Source organism: Leptidea sinapis, chromosome 2, assembly GCF_905404315.1.
Source record: "Leptidea sinapis chromosome 2, ilLepSina1.1, whole genome shotgun sequence".
Lineage (NCBI taxonomy): Eukaryota > Metazoa > Arthropoda > Insecta > Lepidoptera > Pieridae > Leptidea > Leptidea sinapis.
In genome coordinates this window covers 6484130-6510665 of record NC_066266.1, presented here as the reverse complement: position 1 = coordinate 6510665, position 26536 = coordinate 6484130, and the positions used below count along the sequence as shown (strand labels likewise).

The following is a 26536-nucleotide window of genomic DNA, read 5'->3' as shown; positions in this document are numbered from 1 at the left end:
AGCTTTAAGTACGTGTATGTGTTTGAGCGGTGTCAATGTAGTGGTGCGATTCGATACCTCTCTGTTTTGAGAACGCGTCCTTAAATTATCCTCGAAGTAGATTTCCTCTGTTGGGATAGGCACATTCTTCATCTTTGAATTCATTTGTTTCATTTGCCTTCTGCCTCGTATAAGCAGCATGTTTAAAAGTTATACACAATTCAGACACAAAATACACCCTAAAAAGTAGATAAATAAGCGTATTCTACAACTTAATCATCTTATTTTTCTACTAATCAATAATATGTAGGTACGATCTATGTGCTTACCAGGAAGGTAGATCCCACTTCAAATTTATCAAATTTTTTCTTAGATTTCTCCTACGTAAAATGAACTGAAAAATATTAGACCTAATTATTACGTAAGAGTCAATCATGTTATTACGACGGATTATAGTTATTTTCGGAGTCCGTGTCAGTCAGGGTAGGTTTGTAGCTACATACCTAGTTAAAGATGTGCTTGTGTCGCACGCGCGACGTAACTAGGCGAGAATGGGGGCCGCGGCGGCAGGACACTTAACAAGAACTGGATGTCCAATTATAAATAAATGCTAAAGTCTTACCGCATTTAGTAAATTTTTAACACCAGTAAGAACACCATAATAATTATTAATATATTTATTATATTATGTATGTTAGTGTCATCGAATGGATGGAGCGAATCGAAAGAAAGATGAAAAATGTTCGAAAGCTAGTAGATGCTTTTCTTAATGGGTTTTTTCATAAAAATGTTTACTTTTCCTTCAAAGAAACATTTCTGGCGAATGTTCCACAATCTCAATTTCACAGGATCCTTGCTCAAATGATTTGCAATCTGAGTAATATCCGAATTGACAATAAAAAATACTTTCTCTATTACATAATATAAAATGTCTGAGTTATTTTAGAGCACAGATGTAACGACTATAATGTAATGAAATAGATAAAGTTAATTTTAATTCATTTCTATTTCGCATATTGATTATATTGAGTCGTAAAGCAAAGTAACTTAAGCCATGTGATTAATTTACTTTATCGCAGATTTTTATATTCCTTTTATAATTTGTTTGCCTTGTAGTAAAGTTATGAAGAATTTCTCTACTTCATTTGTATTTGTTTTGTGTTTATTCAATGCTCAAGGAGTGAGTAAAATTTATACATGTTATAATAATCTATATAGGATTAGGCTAAGCGTATGCTCAGACGAAAGTAACGCAGGGCAGGCGTACATTGGTCACAAGCTCATAGTGCGACGCAGTAGGACACGTTTGCGATGTCTAGTATTAACCATTTTAATGTGATTTTTGAGAAGTCTGGATAATTAGTATAATACAAACAAGGTTCACAATGCACTTATTCAATTCAATCATCCGTTCTAAGAATTAGCGGTAAACACCATGCACGTATCGCACAGTAATCTGTGCCGGCGCTCCAACGAGACGCAGAGCAGGATGGACGCATGTCTACGCCGTACGGGGCTGCGCCTAAGCATATGTAGCTCTTAGTACGCACATATTATATTACTAAATCTGCTCAGCACTGCGCTGTGTGGACCTGCGCCGTCTGCTTTTCAGAATACGCCTAGCCTTACTGCCAATGAGTCCAGAAGAAACAATATATTTTCTATCTATGTCTTGGTTAGGTGGTTAGCGATGTACGTGAACAGAACTGCACCCTATAGACTGCGCTTATGGAATGGCTTGGTGTATTGTCTCCCTGTATTGGTATCCGTCTATCCAAAGACTTCCCCAGAGGCAGACATACACGCTAGCGCGTGAACCTGGGTCGTTCGTGGATTAAACTGAACAAATTATTATTCATGCTTCACCTTGGAGAGTACTTCTGTATAGATGTGACCACTAACTAGGCTAAAAGTAAGTCATTTATAACGTACAAAAGCGGGCGAAAACATATAATGAAAAACCATTTGGAACGTGGTTTGGAAGACAGAATAGTTACTTGAAAATCCATTTCTGACATGTTGTTCATATAGGAAATTTAGTTCAAACAAGCATAATATGTATGGTCACCTGATGCTAAGGGATCATTGTCTTGCAAGAGGTATCACAGGAACGTTGCCGGCCTATTAGAAAGGTGTACGGTGCCTTTTGAAAGAATCCATGTAATATCGTCCTGGAAACACCGCACAAGGAGGCTCATTGCACAGCCTGCTTGTTCGTAGGAAAAAGTTCCTTGAAAATCGCACTGGAGGAGCGCCACACATCAAGATGGTGGGGATGATATTCTAATCTGTACCTTGTCGTGCGAAGGTGGGATGCGTTAGGAATCATGTCAAACAGATATTCGAAACACTCCCCTTAATATTTGCGGTAGAAGACACACAATGAAGCGACGCCTTAATGCAACGCCAAGTTATTTAACCGTTCATAGGGCACTTGCTCCCTGATAATTCCAGATTGAATTGAGACCAGAGATGACAGCAATGCCCCGTATGTGGCCGGACCTGTGGTATATAGAACACAAGAATGTGGGCCGACTTGAAGTATTGCCGTGCTCTATTTGACACCCAGCTTATTCGAAGCCAACTTTTCTGTGCCTTCTAGATGCCTGCGGAATTGATAATCGCTCGAGTTTTCGAGACCCAGTCTTCCGATACTAGGCCAGGCATTAAGACAGGCAGATATTGTCGAAGAGAAGAAGAGTTGAGTCTCCTGGGGGTGAAAATTGCACAAGGTTCATTTTGCCCCATTCCGCGACCTCAAGATGGTAGTCGATTGAAGACTCAATGTCCTTTCGGTACCCTCATTGGGTAAATATCTTTAAGGACCGCTGGCGTTCTCTGCTGGAGAACCGTGGGGTATCTACCGTCCTCGAAACTAGCCCATGCGAAACATAACGGCACCAGGATGCTACTTCACGCCGGTTTTCTGTGTGAGTGTAGTACTTAATCGTCGAGTCATTAATACGAACACATGAATTTTAATTTTATATTTGAATTAAGTACTACGTGCCAAATTTCCAAATTTTTTTCAATGCAATTTTTCCGTACTTTCGACCGACCAGCGATAACGCAAAAATAGTACACACCACACGGCACGAAGTTAGAAAGTCATTAGCTGTACGTCATTATGTCTGAGGCGAAGTCGAGGGAATAGAGTGCAGGAATGCCGGTTTTCTGCGCTTCTAGTCTTCTATTTGTATATTTGTTTATTTGTTGTTCCTCGTACGTGTATTCCAGAACAGTGTATATGTATCACTTGGCTAAGCAGGATTGCTAACCTACTCCCCTTGGAGAATAATGTAGTACGTAAAGTATTAAACTCATTTAAAATTAACTTAATGATAAATATTGTTCAGTTAGATCAGAAGGCGTCAGCCAGCTTTGAAGATCAATCACCGGAGATAAATAATGTAAGTATATCTAGTTTATGTCGTATTGACGAATTAACAATGAACAGCAAACAACGGTGCATGCTGACGAAGGACGAGGGAACCTAAAATGGCGTATTACATATTCTTTTAGGACCTACCAAAAGTCTTGATTTTAGATATATAATTTATCATTATATTATTTCAAAAAGAACGCAATATTTAAACATTGGCTTTAACTTTGATATACAAAAAAATTCACTCAATTCATTGATTATCTTAAAAAATTAAAATATGTTATTTGGCAATTACATGCACACGATTTTAATCCTATCTTTATATTTATCTGTTGCGGTGATATGGGTTATCATGCAGCTGAGCACGCCAGCGCCGGCCATTTCATTCTACAGTAAAAGCTTTATTTTCACGGGGTGCATATTCCGTAAATATGTCGCGAATACAGAAACCGTGAATAGTGCATGGAAATTTATATTCTGCTGATATTGCTTCTATTTTTGTGCTGCAGAATAGAGTTGTTCGGGCAATTTATGGTATAGGAACAAGAGAGTCACTTAGATCTAAATTTAAACATCTTAAAATTATTAGTTTCTTACCAATATATAGTATATGAAAATTTGTATATGTTCATAAAACTTGCAATACATTTGAAAAGATATATAATGAAAAAAATTATATAGTAGAGAATAATATAGTACTAGAAACAAAAATTAACTTCTGAGTTATTTTTACTCAACATGTCAGTTGTAAGCAAGAATGTAGTGTTTAAATTCTCTTTGGTTGTGAGCTTCCTGAAAACATAATCGAAATGTCCCACAATGAGTCCATAGCCTATTATTTCATTTTTGCGCTCGTATTGGGAGGTAAAAATGAGATTTATATTTGGCTGCATAGATAGTTTCAGGTTCGCGAGGATTTTTACTAGCAACCAAAACACGACAGGTGGTCCTTGTTTTAAGCTACCGCCCAGCCAAACAGCCAACAAAAACACCAAAGAGATTTTTTTACCGGGTGTATTAACTGCTCTTGCAGTACTGGTTTGGTTCTAAGAGCCATAAAACAAAGCGCAGCGCTTGTGAAGACAAAATATATTAGTATTTAATTGCCTTGAGCTGGCGGTGGCTATTTTTTACCATACAACGGGAGCAGTAAATGTGAATTTTTTTCAAGAAAAAGAAAATTGTTTTGAATGAAATAATAATATCGTAAAATCGTGTGCACTATTGTAAAAATAATACAAAGAATTAAATTGCAATACCCCAGCACGAATCTATCATAAAACACGTTTTTTCTTTACAATAACCAAACTTGTTTATCTAGCAACCCGTTACATAAGCCGCATAATGCTCTACTATTGTCAAGTGGCAAAAACAATAAGCTCAGCAGGTTTTTGCGAGCGCGCGGGACGTGTTGGCATATCAGAGGCTGGCATATAAATCCAGGGCAGCGTTCGCTTTTAGAAATTAATGTTTTGTTTGGCATTCTCCTCCAAAACACTGCAGTTTCGTCTGCATCAAATACTTGCTCAACTAAATCCTCCTTTAGCTACTAAGTTTTCAAATTCTTCTGGATATCTTTCTACTGCAGCAATGTCTGCAGAAACAGTTTCTCCAACGATTTTAATGCTATGCAATAATGGTTTACCTTAAATTTATTGAACCAACCTTCCGATGGTCCATTTCCTCCGTCACTACATTCACCACTACAAGGTTATTTGCGTAAAGACGCTTTGCCTTCTCCTGGACCAAGCGGCTATATACAAAAGGACAAATGGCAGCATTTAAAAGTATACTTTATGCATTGAGCTATAAGGTTGCTTCTATTCTATTTCTTTACATTCTCAAAATCACCGATAGCGGCAAAGTTGGCTTTTGTCAAAGGCTGAACAAATACAGCGGCAATTTCGACAATATATTTTTTAGGAATAGTTGTAATAAGGTAGGGTTGACCTATTCATGGTGCATTTTTTAAACTAAACTAACTAGAACTTTTATAATTTATAGTTCAGAACTCACGAAGAAAATTATGTGACAATCGAGGTAAGAATAATTTGATAATACTTAACTCGCCAGGAATTTGAGGCCAAAGTGGCCTGGCTTTTTATGTAATAGCAGAGCAACTGAGTTTATGGGGAACCTGATGATAAGGGACGACCAAATCTATTGAAGGACCAGAGGAATAACAAAATAGCTTTAAGGGTGTAAATGTATACACTTTTATAATAAAGTCCCAGCCACTGTTCAGGCATTATCTATAATTAAATTTAAATGTTTATTAAAAAATGGCTCTTTCGTAAATCCTATTACTCCACAGCTGAATATCTAAGTGATCGGACAGCTTGGGACTAGATTATGATTATTTTATAGCAATACCAATGACAGTACAATATTGTATATTTTTATTAAAAAGAGAATGCTGGAGAGTGTCTTGCGCCGCTTCGTCTTTATCAGAGCGTCATTTGTTTCCGAAGCGGTAGTAGTATCTATTATATTAAAAATGACATCAAAAATAAGTCTAAAGTAGTCAATTTTGACAAAATAAATGCCTTTTTTATAATCATAAGAACGTTTTCGGTTTTTTAGATAGATAAACGTGCTTGCTTGTATTTTACCTAATGACCTAAATATATACAACTAGCTTTTACCCGCTACTTCGTGCGTGTGCAAAAATTACTTTGGGCAGCATTTTTTATTTTTTAATATACCCGCTTTGCAAATAATACACAATAAACTGCTGTGGTTAATACATTTTTATAAGCTACCAACTATAGAACTTTATTTATTTTAATCAAGTGCCTAAACACAAATTTCTACCCCGCCAAGCCTTTTATGCGCGATAAAGGGTAGCCTATATCCTTTCCCTAAGATCTTGTAATAAATTTTATCAAAATTGGTTCGGTGCTTTAGGCGTGAAAGCGTAACAAACAAACTTACATTCACATTTACTAAATTACTAGCTGACTCGGCAAACGTTGTTTTGTCATATAAATTATTTTTAGAGTTAAACCGTTTCTTGGACATTGCAACATTAATAATTTTTCTAAAATAAACGAATTTTTCCAAAATAAACGTAGCCTAAGTTACTCCTTATTTCATCAGCTACCTGCCAATAAAAGTCCCGTCAAAAGTCGGTAGAGCCATTTCAGAGATTAGCCGGAAGAAACAGACAAAAATTGTAAAAAATGTTATCTTGGTGTATGTACCGTGTATATATTCATATACAATATAAAAAACGGTTTATGCATAGATATTGTATTAGCAGGAATGTTGCGCCCATTCTTCTCAGGTCTGAGGCATTCATTTTGGAATTGGTGGTAGTTTTTTGACTTTCAATAAGTGATGTCACATCCTATTTTGAATAAAAATATTTGAATTTGAATTTGTAGGTAAGTACTATCTCAGCAAAAATACAATATGTTGTTGTTAGTTGTCAAGGCTCATCAGTTAATAATGAATTACTATCCAAATGTTGTGACTTTTCTTGACTTGAAATTTGACACGTGTTTTAGGAGATGTTGATTGGCCAAATTCCAACAGAAAAGCCAGAACATGGCTCACAACTTTTGTATAGTTAAGGATTTCGGTAAAATAACGTCTAATTCAACAAAATATGATATTACTGTAAAAAGTACCTAAGTAAGTAATTAAATGTAGCAGCCAAGTTCTACCAATATTGTTTGAACTTGCATACTTTACGTCTTGGTTAAAATTATGCTTTGACTTCGCATTTTACTGTGTGAAAATTAAAAGAGCCATATAAAGCCATTTCATATATAAAAGCCAAAGTTCGTTTAAAGTATAAGACATTGTCCACAGGAAGGAGATATTGAATCAAAATCTGTCGAGTCACTGCAGGTAAACTGTATAATTATAGTATCTAGAATTATTTATTTTTATTATACTAGAGATGTTAACAGGTTTCCAAGGCTATTAGGGACATAACATTACGAAGACTGTGGATAGAGAGGTCTTTTATAGTTATTTATGCAACTGTTGAGTAATATGGGGGAATTAAAACACGAATTTGGGTTGATAATAGTATCACATGGGTGTTTTAATACCTAATTATCAACAGTTGCATACAAGACTTTATCTACACCCATATTATGAATCCTCTATAAAAGATTCTGAAACAGTTATCTTACTGCTTAAATTAAAAAAGCCAGTCCTAGTAACTATAATATCATCAAAAGGAGTGTTATTATGAAAACGGATGATATAATGTTGTACTGAATTTCATTACAACACTCGTTTGGATGATGTAATGGTTATGAGGACATTGGGTGTTCTAATGTTGGCAATAAGCTGACGGTTTTAAAATATATTTAATAAAGAGATTAAAGCTATATTAGAAGATTTACTTCTGAGCAGTGGTTGGAGGTGATGTTAGACTTCAGCAGTTGTCACCAAGAGGGTGCTTGGAATTTTAATTTTAGCAGTCACTTTTCTCAGCCCTCTAATTTAGACATTGACCTAAAACAATTTTAAATTAAGATAAGATTTTTATTTTAAGATAAGAGACAAATAAGCAGACCACCGTTTGTGATCACCATTGCACTGTCTTGCAACACAGAAGATTCTCAGGATCACTGCCGGCGGTGCGTAGACGAGACGTATCGACCTGGAAGTGCCGTGTGGGAATTTTTTTTCCATACGATCTATTCATGTACGATCGATATGATACGATCAGTGGTTTAGGCGTGAAAGAGCCTCAAACAAAGACCAATTTCATTATATATATAGAATAGAAGACAATATAAAAATAAAAAAAAATTGTTATTACTATGATTTTGTTCTAATTGTAATTACTTTTTATAATCTGTACATGTTTTGTTTTAGTTTTTAAGTTTTGTAGTAATTGTTTTTTTTATGTATAATTAGTATAGTCAATTTAATTCAGGCGAGGTGTCCCCCTTGAAGTCATGTGTCACACGGCGGCAACACAGCGTTGCAACACATTTGTGTTGGAACACATGCTGAGTGGCTCCTTTTATAAACACCACACGTTTTTATATTTTTAGGTTGTTTTATTTTTGTTATTTGTGTGTGTGTATAAATAAACGCTTTTCTTTCTTTCATTCGCTTTTTGATACACAAAAAGTCTGTTTATGTTTACAGGTAGATGGAGAGGTAGAAGGAGACGAGGTTAATTCAAATGCAACAGCTGTGTCAGCAGAATCGCAACAGGTATCTTATCAGGGAGTCTTATAAATTTGGCAGTGAGCAGGGAATTTAGCTTTGTCAAAAGTGGCATCCACTGGAGGTGTATATTTGGCAGGCCTTCCACAAGGTAATTTCACAATTGGCAGGATTAGACTGGATAGACTAGGTGTGACACTGGCCATTGAGATGAACTTCGAGGAAGAGCCATGTCCAACTCTTACCGTCTAACGTCTTTTGACTGACCCGACGATTATTTTTAATGAAAAAAAGGCACGACATGAGCAAGACGTTTAGCTTATGGTAATTGATACGCTCTGCTTATTTTGTAATTGAGTGCCGCTAAGGATTCTTACAAACCCCCAAAAAATCTGATCGGCGCTATAATTGCGCTGATCCCCTTGAGATATAAGATGATAAGTCTCATTAGTCCAGTAATTTCACTAGCTACGGCACCCTTCAAACCGAAAGACAATAATGTTAACGCATTATTGCTTCACAGTAGAAACATGGGCGCCGTTGTGGTACCCATAATCTCGCCGGCATCCTGTGCAATGGGGCCGCCCATTGGTGAACTGCCGATGATGGTAATAAACAAAAAATAGGGTTAATTTTATTTATATTTTAAATAAATTAAGTAATGGTAAATTAATTTTGGAAATTAATATACGGAATTGACGTGAGGAGTCTGTTGGCTTGGATTGATGATAGATTTTGATTTTGCTCAAAGCCCTTCGAATGTCTTTCGTTTTGTGGCGGATAATATGTCATTAATTTGCAGCAATAATTTAGAGTTTTCCTCGAGCGTAAAGGAGTGTGGTAACTATACCTACAACAGCTTCCTGTAACAGCTTCAATATTTTTAAATCTATATTTTGGGATTTTATGAATCAGCTCTAACGATCTGAATAAAATTATCTATATTGGAGGTTTTTAAGGTGATTAACGAATATAGCTTATTCACATCACAAGGAAAGGTTTTTCTGTGTTTCACGTTTTTTATTATTTACTCAAGTGCACTAAGACCCAGACTTTTGAATCATCATAACATTTTTGGTGTACCTTATTATTATGTTTGGTAAGTCAAAGCTTGTGAGAACATTATATAACAAACCCACAACTTCACTCTTTACCTGAAATGGTCAAATATTCCTCCATGCTTCTTAAATATCCGGCGCTGACTATATATGCGTGCTTCGATTTATATAATATCACCAGCTGATTCAGCATATTATAAAACGCTGTATTGCCATATTATAAAACAATAAAAAAAATCAATACTTAATTAAAATTTTTGGAGTATAAAATATATATGACGACCGATTCTCAGACCTACCAAATATATCATACATAAAATTTATCGTACTACAATAATTATTATATTCGATTTCCATCTTGCAACCCTATTCCGGATCTGTGGATGGAACAGAATAATATAAAAATCGCGATACACAACAGGTGTTGATCGTAGACGGCTGAAAATTTGAAGTGGTATGTAATTTTTAATGCTGAATTATAATAAAATAAAAAGAAAAAATTGTCAAAAAAGTAAAAAAAGAAATGCTTTAGGGGTCACCCTTATCATTTAGGGATATGAAAAATAGATGTTGGCTAATTCTCAGATCTACCCAATCAAATCGGTTCAGCCGTTTCGGAGGAGTTTGGTAACAAACACCGGGACACGAGAATTTTATATATTAGATTGCAACAGAGCAAAATCTGTTAGTAATATTTCCAGATTTGTGACTAGTGACGGTGATCCTATCATCATGACTGCCTTGTTGTTCTCTAGATATCACCAACACACTAATAATAATATAATTTTCCTCAGGTTGATGGCGGTTTCGACGTCAATGCATCTGGCACATCGCACGAGGTAGTTAGTCTATATATTTATAAGAGATTTCCACGTATATAGTCACTCATCACGATATCTCTGGAACCATTAAAGCTAAAGGCTTGAAATTTGGTAGGAATATTCTTTTCACCGAGTAGAGGTCAGCTAAGAAGAAGAGAAGCGGATTTTCCAAAATTCCATCCGCAAGAGTTTTTTTTTTATTATGAACAGAACAACGTCTGTCACGTCAGCAAGTTATGAATATAAAAATAACCTAAGATATGGTCCAAGCGTCATGCTCGTGAACGGGCGCTACTTGTGGTGGCTGGTTGATCCTGTGAACATAAACTCTCCTTATTTTATTAAAATTAAACTGTACTTTGTATGAGACTTTGTAAGTATTGAAAATACAAATATTTCTTTGATTAACGTAAGTGTCACACATTTATTCAAATAAAATACTTTTCAAAGGATTAACTAAATACAATTAATATTACATTTAAATCACACCACTATAAATACAAATTAATTGGGTACAATTACGTACGTTCTAATCAGTTAAAATGTATTATATTTAAACAAACATCTATTTCTCTTCAACTATGTACTTTTTAATTGTGTATTTATATACAATATGCATTTTTAAACTTGTTCAAACATTTACTAATTATTTTACAGGTTAACACGGATAGTTCTGCGAATGGAACTGCAAAAGACAAGGTTGCGTCCGCCGAATACAAAGAGGTAACAATTATACACCTAAACGGCTGCCCCCAGAAGGGTTATTCAAATATGGGCATAAAAAAGGCATAAAAGGCATTTATTTCCATAAAAAAAAACGATTTCTGAATAAATATTAAAAAAACGTAGAGTATAAGGGGTGTTTTTATAGAGGTATAGAACTTTAAGTTGACATTACTGTTCAAGATGGCGACTGATTTAACAGCTGTCAAGTAATTTATTCTCAGTTTGGTTTGGCAATTCATCATGAATAGACTCACGCCTGAACAACGCTTGCAAATAGTGCAATTTATTTCGAAAATAATGGTACTGTGCGGATTACGTATCGCGCACTACGTCCATTATATCGTTGACAAAATCGTCCATCAGAGCAGGTAATTCGATTAACCATGGAACGTTTTCGCACCACGTTTACTCTTGTTGATAACTCGCATCCCCAGAGACGCCGTACGGTGTGTACAGAAGAAGCTATTGCTACTGTAGAGCGTAGCATTGAGGAAGACCCGAATGAGTCCATCCGCCATCGAGCACAGGAATTGGATCTGTGTCCATCGACTTTATGGAAGATTTTGCGGAAGGATCTTGGTTTGCGTGCTTACAAAATCCAACTCGTGCAAGAAATGAAGCCAAACGATCATCAAGCAAAGCGTAAGTTCGTCGAATGGGTCCAAAACGAGATTACCGTTGTTCTCGATTTTCATAAGGGAATTTTGTTTAGCGATGAAGCGCATTTCTGTTTAAATGGCTACGTTAACAAACAAAACTGCCGCATTTGGAGTGAAGCTAATCCTCAAGTGTATGTCAAAACACCGTTATATCTAGAAAAACTGACTGTTTGGTGCGCTTTGTGGGCTCATTGGTCCGTACTTCTTCAAAAACGATGATGGCCAGAACGTTACAGTTAATGGTGATCGGTATATAGCCATGATTAGTGGTTCCAACAAGACGGTGCAATATGTCACACAGCTCGTGCCACAATCGATTTATTGAAAGACACGTTTGGTGACCGCCTAATTTCACGTTTTGGACCTGTGAATTGGCCTCCAAGATCTTGTGATTTAACAACGCTCGACTACTTTCTGTGGGGCTATGTAAAGGCATTGGTCTATGCGGATAAGCCACAAACGCTTGACCATTTAGAAGACAACATTCGCCGTGTTATTGCCGATATACGGCCACAAATGTTGGAATACGTCACCGAAAATTGGACGTCCAGATTGGACTACATCCGAGCCAGCCGTGGCGGTCATATGCCAGAAAACACATTTAAAATGTAATGCCACAAGATTATCTTTCGGATAAATAAAATTCATGTCAATCGAATAATCCGTCGTTGTTTTATTGCAATTTAAAGTTCTATACCTCTATAAAAATACCCTTTATAAAGCCTTGTTTGCGTTGTACATTTGGTACAGTCAGGTAAAAACTCGACTTTCAAAAGTCTAGTGAAATCGTTTAACCCTGCTAAACCCTTTTCTGCTCCTGCTAGATACTAAGATATTTCATTTCCTATCGTTAGTAAAATGCTATGATTTACAAATTAATCCGTACACTTGAGCAAACAAGTCTTGACAATAGCAAGCTTTCGATTTAATTTGGAATTTAATTTTGAAGACATACTAAGATTGAAGAAAATTCATATAATAGTCTCTAACTAAAAAGTTATACCTAGGTAACTCTGAAAATGTTTAGAAAATGAAAAACGGCTTAATGTAGAAAGTTGCCAATACTTTTATTGTTTTTCGAAGTAATCTCCGTTCCTCTCCACACATCGTCGCATTCGATGGAACCACTGAGAAAATCAGTGGGCCCATTCTTCCTTAGGGGTCTCTTCTATGGCATTTTCGTATGCTTTCACCGCATCTTCAGGGCTCGTAAAGCGAATACCTGGAATTTTATCTTTAGTTCTTGGGAATAAATTAAAAGCGCAGGGCACTAGGACAGGACTGTATGGCGGATGACTTATTATCTCGACACCTGCCATAGTCAAATATTCAACAGTCCGTTTTGCGGAGTGCGCTGAAGCATTGTCGTGGTGAAGGAGGATCTTGCTTCGAGGGCACTGCTGTCGAATTTATTCCAAGACAACAAGCAAACAGCGATTGAAATACCAGTCTGCAGTAACTGTCCTTCCATCTTCTAGCACAACTGTCACGAAATGACCTTTCCGACCAAAAAATGAAGCAATCATCTTTTGTCCTTGACTTTTTCCTTTCTTTACATTAGCTGGCCGATCCTCGAAAAGAAACACCCACTGAGCTGATTGTTTTTTGGTTTCGGCTTCTTAGCAATATACCCAGCTTTCATCACCTGCGACGATGTCAAATACAGAATTTGAGTCACCGCCGTTGAACTTATCTAACATTTGGCGACACCAGTCCATAAAAAGGTGTTTCTGGTCGTCGGTTAACGTATGGGGAATCCATCTGGTACAAAGCTTTCTGACGCCTAAATGTTCGTGTAATATTTTTTCAACTTGACTCATACCAATGCCTAGGCTTGCCCTTATCTGCTGCTCTCTTATCTTCCTCTATCATGCGTCGCACAGCACTGATGTTATCTTCAGTACGACTACTTTAACAGCGACCTGTTAAAGGACGTCCCTCACGGATCATAATTGAGATTGCTACGTCCATGCTTGCTCGATAAACCAATTGTAAATAGTGGCACGAGATGGGGTTTAATTAAGAAATGCTAATCGCAGCCTATCATGGCTTTGTTGTTGAGTAAGCCCATATATTCACGTGTAACAAGAGTTTCAGGTTTGCCGCCAATTCTCAAAAACAAATGACAAATGAATGCAATATACTACATTAGGTTACCAAAGAGTTCTAAAATTGAAATTCAAAAAAGTTTTCATTAGCAATGTTTGCAACTGGCCAGTTCAAAACATTTTCAGTGTTACTCACGTACCGAAAGCTACCGATACTCTTAATCATGCCCGAAACTGAACTGGAAATAGGGCATGTAACGAGACCGTCAGATACGCGATGGACACTAAGGCTGGTATCTATAGAGAGTACTTAGACTTTGTTCAGACTTTACTTATGTAAAACTTAGCTGAGTGTCATAAAACGAGGACTGTTGTTGAAATATTTGATTGACATACAAAGTATATAATTTCAAAGTGCCTTTATAAAAGAAGAAAAAAATTAGGGGTAATATGAATTTGCAGTTTTCTACTGATGTTATATAGTAAGTAAAATGTATTTATTGAATTAGTAAATCTTGGGATCTGTAGTCAACGAATGCTGTGAAGGCATTTTGCATTGCTTGTCAATTTTGTTTCGTGATTCTGGGAATATGTTACATAACATTATCAAAACTGACAGTTTTGCTGAGAAAAAAAAATACTTATTGTTAAACAGGGGGCATATTCTACGAAATAATTTTTGATCTTGATTGCTCTCACTGATCGCGCTCTCTTAGATGGCACGAGCAGGCTTTATCCAAACAGCGAGCCTGAGATATTATTCTCACAGCAGGTGTTAAATCCTCCTCTAGTCGTTCCCTCATGACTGAGGGTCGTGGTCATCAACAAGTGGCTTACATTTGGGGTGAACTACATATTTGTTTCCATCGGCTTCTGTCCATCGGGCCCTGACGATGGAGCTGAACCCCGGGCTCGCTTGCCATTTGTGTTCCCAACTACGATCAATTTCTCCAGGCTCTCATTATCCCTTCGCATTATGTGGCCAAATTACGAAAGAATTTTTATCTTGAGTTTTTTGAGGATCGACACATTTATATAAAATCAAATTTAATTTAACACAGGTGTTAAAACTTTATAATAAAATAAAGTGCTTACTGTCGCGCAAAGTGCGAAGGTCTAAATTCAAAATGATGTTTTAAAAATACCGGATTCGCCCACTGAAGATTCCGTACATTTTCTTTATAATATATAAAAATATAGCTTTTAGATATTTTTCCCTATACTTGTGTGATATACTGTATTTATAATAAATATAATTTCACGACTCTTCCATAGCCGGACGCAGGAGGTGCTGAAGAGGAAAATGTAAATTCTGCAGCTGTGTCAAATGAATCTAAGGCTGTAAGTATCAGGAGGAGTGAAATTCTTTATTTATGTGGAGTTCACTATCATACACATGGGCAGGAGGATTATATATGGACTTAATTGAGAATCTAAACCATTCTCAAATTCACTGGCACACACGAAAAATCATCAAAATCGGTCTAACCGTTTTGGAGGTAGTTCAATTGTGAATCTAAACCATCCTCAAATCCACTTGAACACACACAAAAAAAATCATTAAAATCGGTTCAGCCGTATAGGAGGAGTTCACTGTCAACAGACGTAAAGAAGAATTATATATATAAAGACTAGCGAACCCGATAGACGTTGTCCTGTAAACACGTCTTAAGTTTGAAAAATCAGTCCAGCCGATAGGAGCAGTTCACTAACATGGGCAGGAGTAGTATATATGGACTGAATTGAGAATCTAAACCACTGGAACACACAAAAAGAACATCAAAATCGGATCCAGCCGTTTAGGAGAAGTTCACTGTCAACACACGTACAGAAGAGTTATATATATAAAGATAAAACAATCATATAAAAATGATTGATTCCAAATTGAAATGTTTTTTGTTTTTTTAGTTGTGATAGTATTTATGGTCAGACTAAGAATATGACTCTGCTTTTTGTCACAGGAGAATCGTGTAAGCGGTGACGTTCTCGTACCAACCGTCTCTTCTGAAGAGGTAGACAACAAATATAATTCTCACATATTATAGCGATGGTAACAATTTGTGAAAGAATATATTAAAATCGAATTTGGGGGGGAAAAGAGCGAGAGGCCACTCACCCACGCGATATATGGATCTTATCAAAGCAGTGGGAGGCTACTTTGCAGAGGATGCCGACGAGACTATAGGTACCACGACGGCGACAGCCTATTTCTGCCGTGAAGCAGTAATGTGTAAGTTCTATTGTGTTTCGCTCTGAAGGGCGCCGTAGCTGTTACTGGGCAAACTTTTTAATTTTTGGGGGTTTTCAAGAATCCTGAGCTGCACTGCATTGTAATGTGCAGGGCCTATCAATTACCATCACCTGAACGTCCTGCTCGTCTTTTCCCTTATTTTCATAAAAAAAATTACCCAGACACCTGTAGTGGTGTGCTCCTGCATGGCTACAAACCGCCAAAAGTGGAGGAGCATCGGGCGGGAGGCAGTGTGACCGAAAACAACGACGGCTAATGTCACATCATCTTAGCAGCCCCACGACCACTCTGACAAGAGTGATCGATTGAGAAGAAATTTCTAAATGTTAAATAAATAGCGAAGATGAGGTGCAATCTATAGATTTAAATAGTTCACAGAGAAGTAAAAATATAAGTACTTGCTGGCATAGCTGTTCCTGCTGGTGTTTTCAGAATGAGAATCTTCATGTTTTCTGTTTGAGCGTGTCGTCTCAAATGCATGCGGTTATTAAGTTAGATACTTACTTGATAAAATCGCTTGAAAAATATCAGTACGGACAAGTTACGGCTGTTCCCAATATACTATCTACAGATAGAGATAAATTACTACCTTCTACTGTCAGTAATTAGCTGTCAATAATCTGAAGCTGTCTCAATATACCCAATAAGTCATTCTAATCGCCTTATATTGGACGCGTGAATTGCAATTTCCACACAAACTTCTATCGCTGGTAAGCTATACGTCATCCCATTGACAGACAGCGTGTACGGATAAGGTGAATTAACGTCGATAAGTTTATTGGGACAGAAAAGTCAACGATAGTCACGATTTTTATATCAAGTAAGAGATAGGCTGAATATTGGGAACGGCCGTTATTTAATACTAGATTCGATTTTCCTCGCTTTTGGGAATATAATTTCCAAATTTATTTTTTAAATTATCTAATTTACATAAATTATCAATAATATATTGATACGCCACATGTTCATTTCTTAAAATTTTTCCCTTTGTGATTCAGTGCCCATAAATAATAATGATTATTTCTTTTAAGTTGGTTTCCACATTACTTGTGTTAATAATGTATGATATAATTTTCTCTTTGATTTCAAAAATAAGAACGACGGTCCTGCTTCACCTAAGAGCGAAGAAGAAAAAGAAGGAGAGAGAGAGGTATGTTGTTATTTTTATATTAATTAAGACGTCATTATTTGTCAAGAAGTTTTTTGTGAGGAATCTATTAACAACACACATACTACTAACTATAGGCTATAAGCCTATATGTTACTAATGTCTGCGATGTATCGCAGCTCTAAATCAAACTTCTCGACGAATCAGGAGATGTGATCATGTTTAGCTCAATATCCTAAAAACAAAGGAAGTACAAATTTTTATGGTCATTACCACTGACTGACAAATTATGTCAAGTAAGATATCACAGTCGTTCGTGATCCTCACAGAACCTCTGAATATTATGTAAGAACTACGCCTTATGTGATTGCCTTTAAAAGTACTATTTATGCAGATTTGTATTATAAATGTGCTAGATTAGCGGTAATAATAAATATTTACTGATTTGACCTCTGGAACGTTCTCAGCTCAGAGCAGACGCTCCACAGTAGCTAGTTTCTCTGAATATTGGTACCGCAAATACTTTGGAAAATATTCGGAACAGTGTTGTCCAGCATTTGGATTTAAACATCGGATCATCATCATCATCGTCAGTCCACTGGTAGACAAAGGCCTCCAAACCAGGAACCAAAGATTTCCACGACGATCGGTCCTGCGCTGTCCTCATCCAACGTATTCCGGCAATCTTGACCAGATCGTCGTTCCATCTTGTGAGGGGCCTACCAACACTGACTCTTCCGGTACCTACGTGGTCGCCATTCGAGGACTTTACTGCCCCAACGGCCATCTGTCCGTCAAACTATGTGCCGTGCCCACTGCCACTTCAGTTTCGCAATCATTTAGGCTATGATGGTAACTTTGGTTCTCCTACGGATCTCCTCATTTCGAATTCCATCCATTGCCCTCTGAGCGACCATCATCTTTCATCAATCATCGGATATCATGTCTTACTTACATTTAAATAAGTCACTTTGTAGAATAATTTAAGCTAATAGCATAATACTCGCAATTTAAGGATCGGAGATGGATCTTTTGATGGCTGGTATCTTGGATGCCAGAATATCGCATGCCACTTGGCCGTTGGTTACAAACAACCATACACAGGTTATATTATCTAATATATAAAATTCTCGTGTCATGGTCTTAAACTTTGAACTCCTCCGAAACGGCTTGACCGATTGTCATGAAAGTTTGAGTGCATATTGGGTAGGTCTGAGAATCGGACATCTATTTTTCATCCCCCTAAATGTTAAGGGTGGTACACGAATTTTTTTTTATTGACATTTTTTTTTAAATTAGTTTGATTATGAACATAAAATACATAAACCTTCAAATTTTCACCCATCTACGATCAACAGTTACTTTTGTATTACGATTTTAATATCGGCAATACAACGCTTTCTGGGTCAGCTAGTATTATATATATTAAGTTTACCCCATATATATTTCAGGACAATCAACCGGAAGCTAGCAGCAAGCTTAAAGCCATTGAGAAGAAAGAGGTAACTTTGATAAAACTGAATAACGTTTACGAGTAATTTACTTAAAAATTCAATTAATTTAAGGAATAGTGAAGGCGATACTAAATGGTTAAAATAATCAAATTTTAACAAGTCGTGTGTATATTTTTTTGTTTCTTACCTGCTTTCTTACTAGTTCCATCGACTTTTTTCATCGAATTTATCGACCAATATGGCATATTTTGTATTTGACGAAGTCTTTGACTTTCAATAAGAGATATTATATACTACTAGCTTTTACTCGCGACTTCGTCCGCCTGGATAGTTATTTTGAGCAGCATTTTTAATTTTTAGGGATACTTTTAAAATAATACACATACAAACAGCTGTTTCCGCTGCTGGTTGCGCTGTTCTCTGATACAGCGGATATTCCTTGTCATTAAGGACAGTCTCTTTAATAGTAATTTATTAGTTAATTGATTAATTTTTTCTCTGATTACTTTGGAAATCTGACCTTCAAGGTAATTTTGACAGTAATGATGTTCCATTATCCAGATGAAGCAAATACAAGCAGAGAAAGACGCTGCAGACTGGTCGATGCTGCTGGGGAACCCGCATCGTTCAATACCGTCGTATTACACGGACCTCGGGAGACGATTCGTGCCGCATTATCCTTACGTGGAGATTAAAAGACCAGCTACCGTCGAGAAGAAAGTGAGCGTTAGCTGTTTTCAATTAGTTTGTTTCAGATTTCATTATTGGATATTAGGTTAACAAAAAAAAAAATCTGGAGAAAAGGTGTTGATTATAAAGCATTTAGGGTATTGCTTTTTTACGAGGACTGGCGTAGAGCGGCAAAGATAATCAGACCCCGGGATATAAGGTGCGCCATCAAGACTCTGAAACCCTACAAGTCAAGCGGTCTAGACAACATTTTTCCAGCGCTTCTTCAAAAAGGCCTGGATATCCTAGTACCGCTACTAGTCAAGATATACCGGGTAAGCTTTGCCTGGGGCTATCTTCCAGAGCAATGGACTAGGGCTAAAGTACTATTTATACCTAAGGCAGGCAGAAAGGACTACTCCCTGCCAAGCTCCTTCAGACCCATTAGCCTAACCTCCTTTCTCCTAAAGGTTATTGAGAAAGTCTTGGACAGACACATAAGAGAGCATGCTCTAAGCCTAAAGCCCATTCATAGTTCTCAACACGCCTACTGTAGAGGCAGGTCTACAGAAACGGCCCTTCTACAACTTGTGGATAGAGTCGAGAAGGCGTTACAAGACAAACAGATTGCACTTTGTGCGTTTCTAGACATTGAGGGCGCCTTTGACAATACCCCGTCAGACACGCTAGTGAAGGGACTAATTAACAAAAATGTAGACTCCACCACTGTCAAATGGGTAAGGTCAATGCTCTCAAATCGCAAAGTTCTAATCTCCCTCCATGGGACATCACTGGAGCTATACACTACGCGAGGTTGCCCACAAGGTGGCGTTCTTTCGCCACTTCTATGGACACTAGCAGTAGACGAACTACTTAGTAAGCTGGCAGAACTCAGAATTGATGCACTAGGGTACGCAGACGACCTAGTTATTATCGTCAGAGGTTTCTGCCAAAGCTTACTAAGCTCTATCCTGCAAAAGGCGCTAAACACCATCTCACAGTGGTGTACAGCCAACAAGCTGTCAGTCAACGCAGGAAAGACTGTTATTGTGCCATTCACGAGGAAACGGACACTTAACAAACTGAAGTCTCCCACCTTGAACGGCTCTACTTTGGAATTCTCAGCTGAGGTTAAGTATCTGGGAGTCACATTCGACCAGAAACTCACATGCGCCCCAAGATCCTCCTATGGCTATTCAAAGCAATTGTGAGACCAACAATCACATACGCCTCCATTGTGTGGTGGAACAAAGCCAACCAGAAAACAACTGCAGACAGACTAAATAGCCTGCAGAGACTTGCCTGTATGTTGGTAACCGGAGCCATGACGTCTTCTCCTGGTGCGGCCATTGAAGCAATGCTAAACCTACCGCCTCTTCCACTGTTCATACAGCAAGAGGCGAAGGCAACCATGCTGAGGGCAATCGCCCAGGGGGGTTCATGTAACTGGATGTCGCAAACGCTTAGGACCTTAGAGGACTCAGTTCTGCGAGACCACATATTAGGCATGTTACCTGATCAGATGATTCCACAATTAATCTCTGTTAAACACTATATCGTGGAACTACCTTCCAGGGACGACTGGATGAACAACAAAGTCACGTGGAAGGACGGGAGCCTCATGTGGTTCACCGATGGGTCCAAAATGGAAAATGAAGTCGGCTGTGGGGTCTATGGAGAACGCCCCAGGTTTAAATCCAGCACAAACCTGGGAAGCTTTACCTCCATATTTCAAGCAGAGGTGTACGCCATCCTGGAATGTGCGGAAACCAATATCCAAAAAGGCTACTTCAATCATAACATATACATTCACTCTGATAGTCAGGCAGCATTGTTGGCTTTAGACGCTGACTTGACGTCGTCTAAGTTAGTCAATAATTGCGTCGAATGCCTGAATTTATTAGGCATGAAAAACAGAGTGATTCTCAGATGGGTCCCAGGGCACGCCGGAATCATAGGCAATGAAATGGCCGATGAGCTCGCAAGAGCTGGGGCTAAAGCAGTCCGATATGGTCCGGAACCCATTTGTGGACTGCCAAAGAGCGCCATCCGACACACCCTGAGTAACCAATGTAAACAAGAAGCACTTAAACGCTGGAACAACTCTTCAGGTTTAAACCACTCTAAAGCACTGATAAGGGCATTCAACAGTAGCTACGCGAATGAAGCCCTATCATTGAACAGGAAAAATCTATGCATACTCACTAGGATGCTAACCGGGCACTGTCGCCTAAACAAGCACCTCAGTGTGGTCGGCATCAGAAGCGACAAGGCTTGCAGGTTCTGCCTTGAGGATGATGAAACACCTATTCATCTACTCTGCGACTGCGGCCCACTAATGCATAAGCGTAACACAATCTTTGGCAACTACTTCGTACCACCAGATAGTGTTTGCAACACTCGCGTCAAGGAACTACTGCGGTTCGTAAAGGCGGTAGGGCTTGACGATGAGCTTTAGTATGAGTGGCGAACACAATAGTCCAATTCTGGACGCGGTGTTACTAGGAACCTTTTAGGACCAGGAAATAGCCACCCTCTTCAAATAATAATAATAATAATTGCTTTTTTATTGCATTACCTGATACCTCTAGTTAGTAATTTTTCGAGTTTATTCATTGCAAATAAAAGCATGTTATGAATGTTAAATTATTTCAGAAGAAGAAACCACTTAACATCGTTCGAGACGAATATGAATTGGATCACCTCATTAAGGTGAGCAGAATATAATAGTAATCGGAGAATAACTTAGTATAAGGTTTCCTGATAGTCAGTGTTCAGAGGTGATTAATATTAGTGTTAATATACGGTTTATGTCTTGAGTTTTTTTACTCCAGTTGTTGTTGACTAAAGAATAGTAGACGAGACTACAGCTTATAGCAAAACGTGGAGGGTCTTTTGCTACCGACGACACGAACAAGATTGCAAAGCATTCTTAGTGGAAAATGATATATATCTGGTATACATAAAGCATGAGCTTACTGGAATACCATTATTACAAATTGAAATGATTCACCTATTAACCCACACAATTCATATACATGGTACTGTTCAACTTTCCAAAAAGGAACTGGAGAGTTGTTTAAAATTATCCTAGAAGATTGGGAAATAACTTAAAAAGAACGAAATATGAATCGTTACAAAGATTAATTGGATATTATTTCGATTCTTCAACATTCGTTCATTGTTTATATGTTTACAGACATTCCTCGACATCAAAACACGTGAAGAACAGAGACTGACACCACGTGAGGCAAGTATTGTTATGAAAATATAGGCGTTCCTTAATTCGTTTAAGTTCCTGTAAACTTTAGCTGGGGCAGAGGGCATCCACAGTGGGTCTCCAATACGATTGGTCCTGAGCATCTGTCTTTATTTCACTCCAGGTCTTTCCGATGTCTTTCGCTTCGTCAATGACCGTCCGCCATCTGGTTTGCTTTGGGCGGCCACGTTTGTGTTTTGAGGTTTCCAGTCTAGGGCTTGCCTCGGCTTGTGGTTGGGTTGTGGGCTGTGGCCTATCCAGCTCCAATTGCGGCGTCTTATCTATTGGTCGATTGTGACTTCATGACAGCGTTGCCAAAGATGATCATTGGAAAATTTTTTGGCCGAAATATAGGCGTTACTTGGGAATAATTAAAGGAAGACAATACTAGTCACCGTCACACAGTCTGAATCACTCGCACTACTCGCTCGCGCATCGGGAGCCTTCGCGGCCACATTGTATAACTAGTTTGTTATTTTACCTTCATATCTTCCGGTCGTGGCCAATAAAGGCTATATAGCCTCAGTAAGTCTTTCCTCCATCCACATATGTTATGTTCCACATACACAGCACCTAACAAACTTATTTGTTATGTATATTACAAACCTATATAAAATACTCTTTTAGATTGAAAAGATTGGTTGTAGACTTCTGACGACCTCTACATTTTTCGAACATTGAAGCATAATTGGATTAAGTTTATTTAACTTAAGCTCCAAGATAATCTCGATTTATGTACGTATTCACGTAAGACAGGGCCATTATCATCATTCCAGGTAACTGGAATGCTTACCAAGTATTGATGTTTGTATTTGGTGATATACTTCTCTCAGTAAAACAACCCCGAATATATTGAACAGAATATAAAAAAACCCAACAATAATAAATCAAAGATTGCATATACATTTAAGTGGTTGAGACTTCCCAGTAAGTTGTCTTAGGACACTTGTATTTGGAATATCTCGCAACTTACTTAGCGGATACATAATACTTGTTAAACAATATAAATGTAAACAAATATGATTAAAAACCAAATTTTAAAATTATCGCAAAATTAAAATAAATCAGAAAACTGTGTGTGTGTGTGTATGTGAGTGACTGAGTGAGTGTGTATGAATGTGGGTTTGAGTTTATGACCTTTAATTGAGTTCCATATTAATAAGACTGCGTGTGCTTGTCATGCCAGTCTGGTCAGAAATTTTTCCACTTTATCACAAATAAGATAAGTAAGCCAATTATTTCAAGCTTTTTTTGCAAAGATGTAATGTCATAGGATATATTATTATTAGGTCACGATTTATTTTAACAAGTAGGTACGTTGATTGACAGCCAAACTGTCGTTCAGCTAAAGTAGTGCAGTAATGGTGGGAGCTACTTTATCATATCTTCTTCTTATCAATTTCGCGTGATCTAGCAGGAGTGAGTTGTGGATGGCTGAATTGATGTTTAGCACATAAAGTTTCCTAATTCACAAGAGATTACAAGTCAAATAAAGTGAATCAGTTGGAAATCTTAAAGGTTTGAAGTACATGACCTTCAGAAGTGATCTTTGAGCTAATAATAATAACATGTTTGTTCAATGGGCCTTGACTCGTAACCATATGAACTATTTTACGCAACTATGGGTGTTTAAGTGTTAAGTACTAGTGACTAGCGCTCCAATCGACTCCACTATATCCACCTTGTGGAACTTAACCTTTTCTAGCGGTACTCACCAACATTAATAAGTAACTACTTAATTTATGTCATATTCGACCTTTTTCGATTATTATCTATACTAATATTATAGCGCTGCAGTGTTTGTTTGTTTGTTTGAACGCGCTAATCTCTGGTACTACTGGTCCGATTTGAATGATTCTTTCAGTGTTGGGTAGTCCATTTATCGAGGAAGGCTATAGGCTATGTTTTTTTTTTCAAAATTAGGGATCCGTAATAAAATTGCTATTTTGTAACACAAGGTGTAAAATCGAAAACCTATTTTTGCGTGCGCTGCAAAAACTGTTGACAATAGAACAAAATGATGTACAATATATATATAGGCAATATTTTATTACTTATGAAACTATCGCGTGAATTATACTTTATATGGCAAAACAACGTTTGCCGGATCAGCTAGTATTATATAAAATAACTGTTGTATGTAATTACAGGCATCTCCAGAATTCGTGCTTGAGATCGCGAAACAATCTGCACTCCTTAATGCAATGAGAGATGTCGACCCAAACGAGTTCCAATCCAACATCCTGCGGAGTGGTGTAAGGAAATCTTCGGATATCATATTTATTAAAAAAATCAGCTTTGACATATGACCAAGGATCAGTCTGCGTTCGCCACGTACCGCAGACAATTTGTGCCACTCACCAATATATTTTTGGTATTCGAATTCATATATGTACGTTTATTCGACGATATTGGTAGACGATTTTGGCAGCTCTTTACAATCAAAATTTAATGTCGGATATACTTGGTTGGATATCTACTTGGATAGTGGTACTTTGGGTGTTGAACTCTACCCTGTTTTAGATAGCAAACGTAGCCAAAATTCCCAAAGTCCCATTGAGTCTTACCGTTGTGCCGTATGGTGTCGAGACACTAAGATCGTGGGGCTCAGAGGCGCGGAGAATGTACAAAGTACTATATCTACGCGCCTAAATAAGGCTTCTGGAAACCCAAGCGCAGGCAGCAATTTTAGCCAATAGATTAGCCTAGCTTTCCAACGAGGAAATGTTCAATGTTATCATAATATAAGTATTTTAAATCTATTTCTATGGATTGTTAGTTTTGAAAAAAAAATATTGATTTGATTTAAAATTATTAGGATTACTGGAACGACGTTCAAGTAGAACAAATCGATCCAAGGTTGGCACTGAGATCTTCAAACAAAGTGAAAACTTCTATGGTGAGTAGACTGGCGAGCTGGAGGAATAATTTCCTGAATTTTACATAGTTTTACTCTTTGTGAAGATTCTTATGAGTTATTTTCCCGATAACGCCGCGCAAGGGAATTCATTCCATACTTACTTCTACGCGATAGAATATTTCCTTAAAACCGTACCGAAGAAGAGCACCCCACATTCAGATGATGTGGTGTGGATGATGTCTGTGTAAGTGATATGTAGCGTATCGTAGTGTAAGAGACAAAAGTTGGTTTCCTGCAAAAGTATTAATTGTATTGGATGTTTGATGGATGACGTTTATCCGCATTTAGTAAAAATGTAATATTTACAACAGACACTTCAGGTGCCACGTGTGAGATTTTAAAATTAATTAATTTTGTCAAAGTTAACTACGATTTGAACTATTGACGTTCAATAAGTGATTTTGAATCCTATTTTGAATAAAAATATTTGAATTTGAATTTGAATGGCATTGAGTGAAGTTGCGCCATCAAGTGAAAGTAGAGAAACATCTTATCTTCTATTTATATGTTTATGAGAGAACGAGAAAATTTAACCTCCGCTATGCTCACAAGTGCCGCGCGCCCGCAGATGCCACCCGCTCAACTGTTTTTGTGCCAAACCCGGCGCGGCCAATTGAGACGCTATAGCGACTTGTGTTTACATTAGCCTAGGTATCATTATGCGATTTATGTTACGGGTTGCTAGATAAATAAGTTTGGTTATTGTAAACAAAAAACGTGATTTCTGATAGATTTGTGCTGTGATATCGCCGCTCTTTCACACTTCTACGAGAAATTGTCACCTTTTTGCTAACATATAAAAGCGTGCTTTCCAAGAAAACTGCGTGTGAAATGGAGAAAAGGAGGATATCGCTGCTAGAGCGAAGTCGGATGACACGTGCTTCACCGCAAATGGTGCCTTCTGTTTTGCTAGGCAGGAACAACTATGTCTTATTAACTATTTATATTTCAGAATACACTCAAAGTGGTCGTGGCACCTGGTACGCAGCTATTTAGCATGGTGTCCAAGCTGATGAAAAGATCACCACGCTTACTTTATGTAATAAACAAATCCGAGTAA

The 26536-nt window shown here is 37.6% G+C and overlaps 1 protein-coding gene across 1 annotated transcript; it reads left to right on the top strand.

Annotated features, from left to right (window-relative positions):
- Window positions 1-1012: 1012 nt before the first annotated feature.
- LOC126973056 (uncharacterized) lies at window positions 1013-26536 on the top strand. The gene is made up of 17 exons (XM_050820171.1): window positions 1013-1159; window positions 3336-3389; window positions 5369-5404; window positions 7181-7219; window positions 8483-8551; window positions 10356-10400; window positions 11040-11105; window positions 15091-15156; window positions 15777-15827; window positions 17163-17216; window positions 18626-18676; window positions 19190-19348; window positions 21953-22009; window positions 22497-22547; window positions 24707-24811; window positions 25375-25455; window positions 26429-26536. Exons 1-17 carry the CDS (start codon window positions 1103-1105, stop codon window positions 26534-26536), a joined length of 1149 nt encoding a protein of 382 aa, XP_050676128.1. The 5' UTR covers window positions 1013-1102.

Bases quoted from the DNA above. Each gene is read 5' to 3' on its own strand.
- LOC126973056 (XM_050820171.1), top strand. From the start codon at position 1,103: ATGAAGAATTTCTCTACTTCATTTGTATTTGTTTTGTGTTTATTCAAT. The intron at 15,157-15,776 runs GTAAGTATCAGG...TTTTTGTCACAG, and splicing joins TGTCAAATGAATCTAAGGCT to GAGAATCGTGTAAGCGGTGA. The intron at 24,812-25,374 runs GTAAGGAAATCT...TAAAATTATTAG, and splicing joins CCAACATCCTGCGGAGTGGT to GATTACTGGAACGACGTTCA.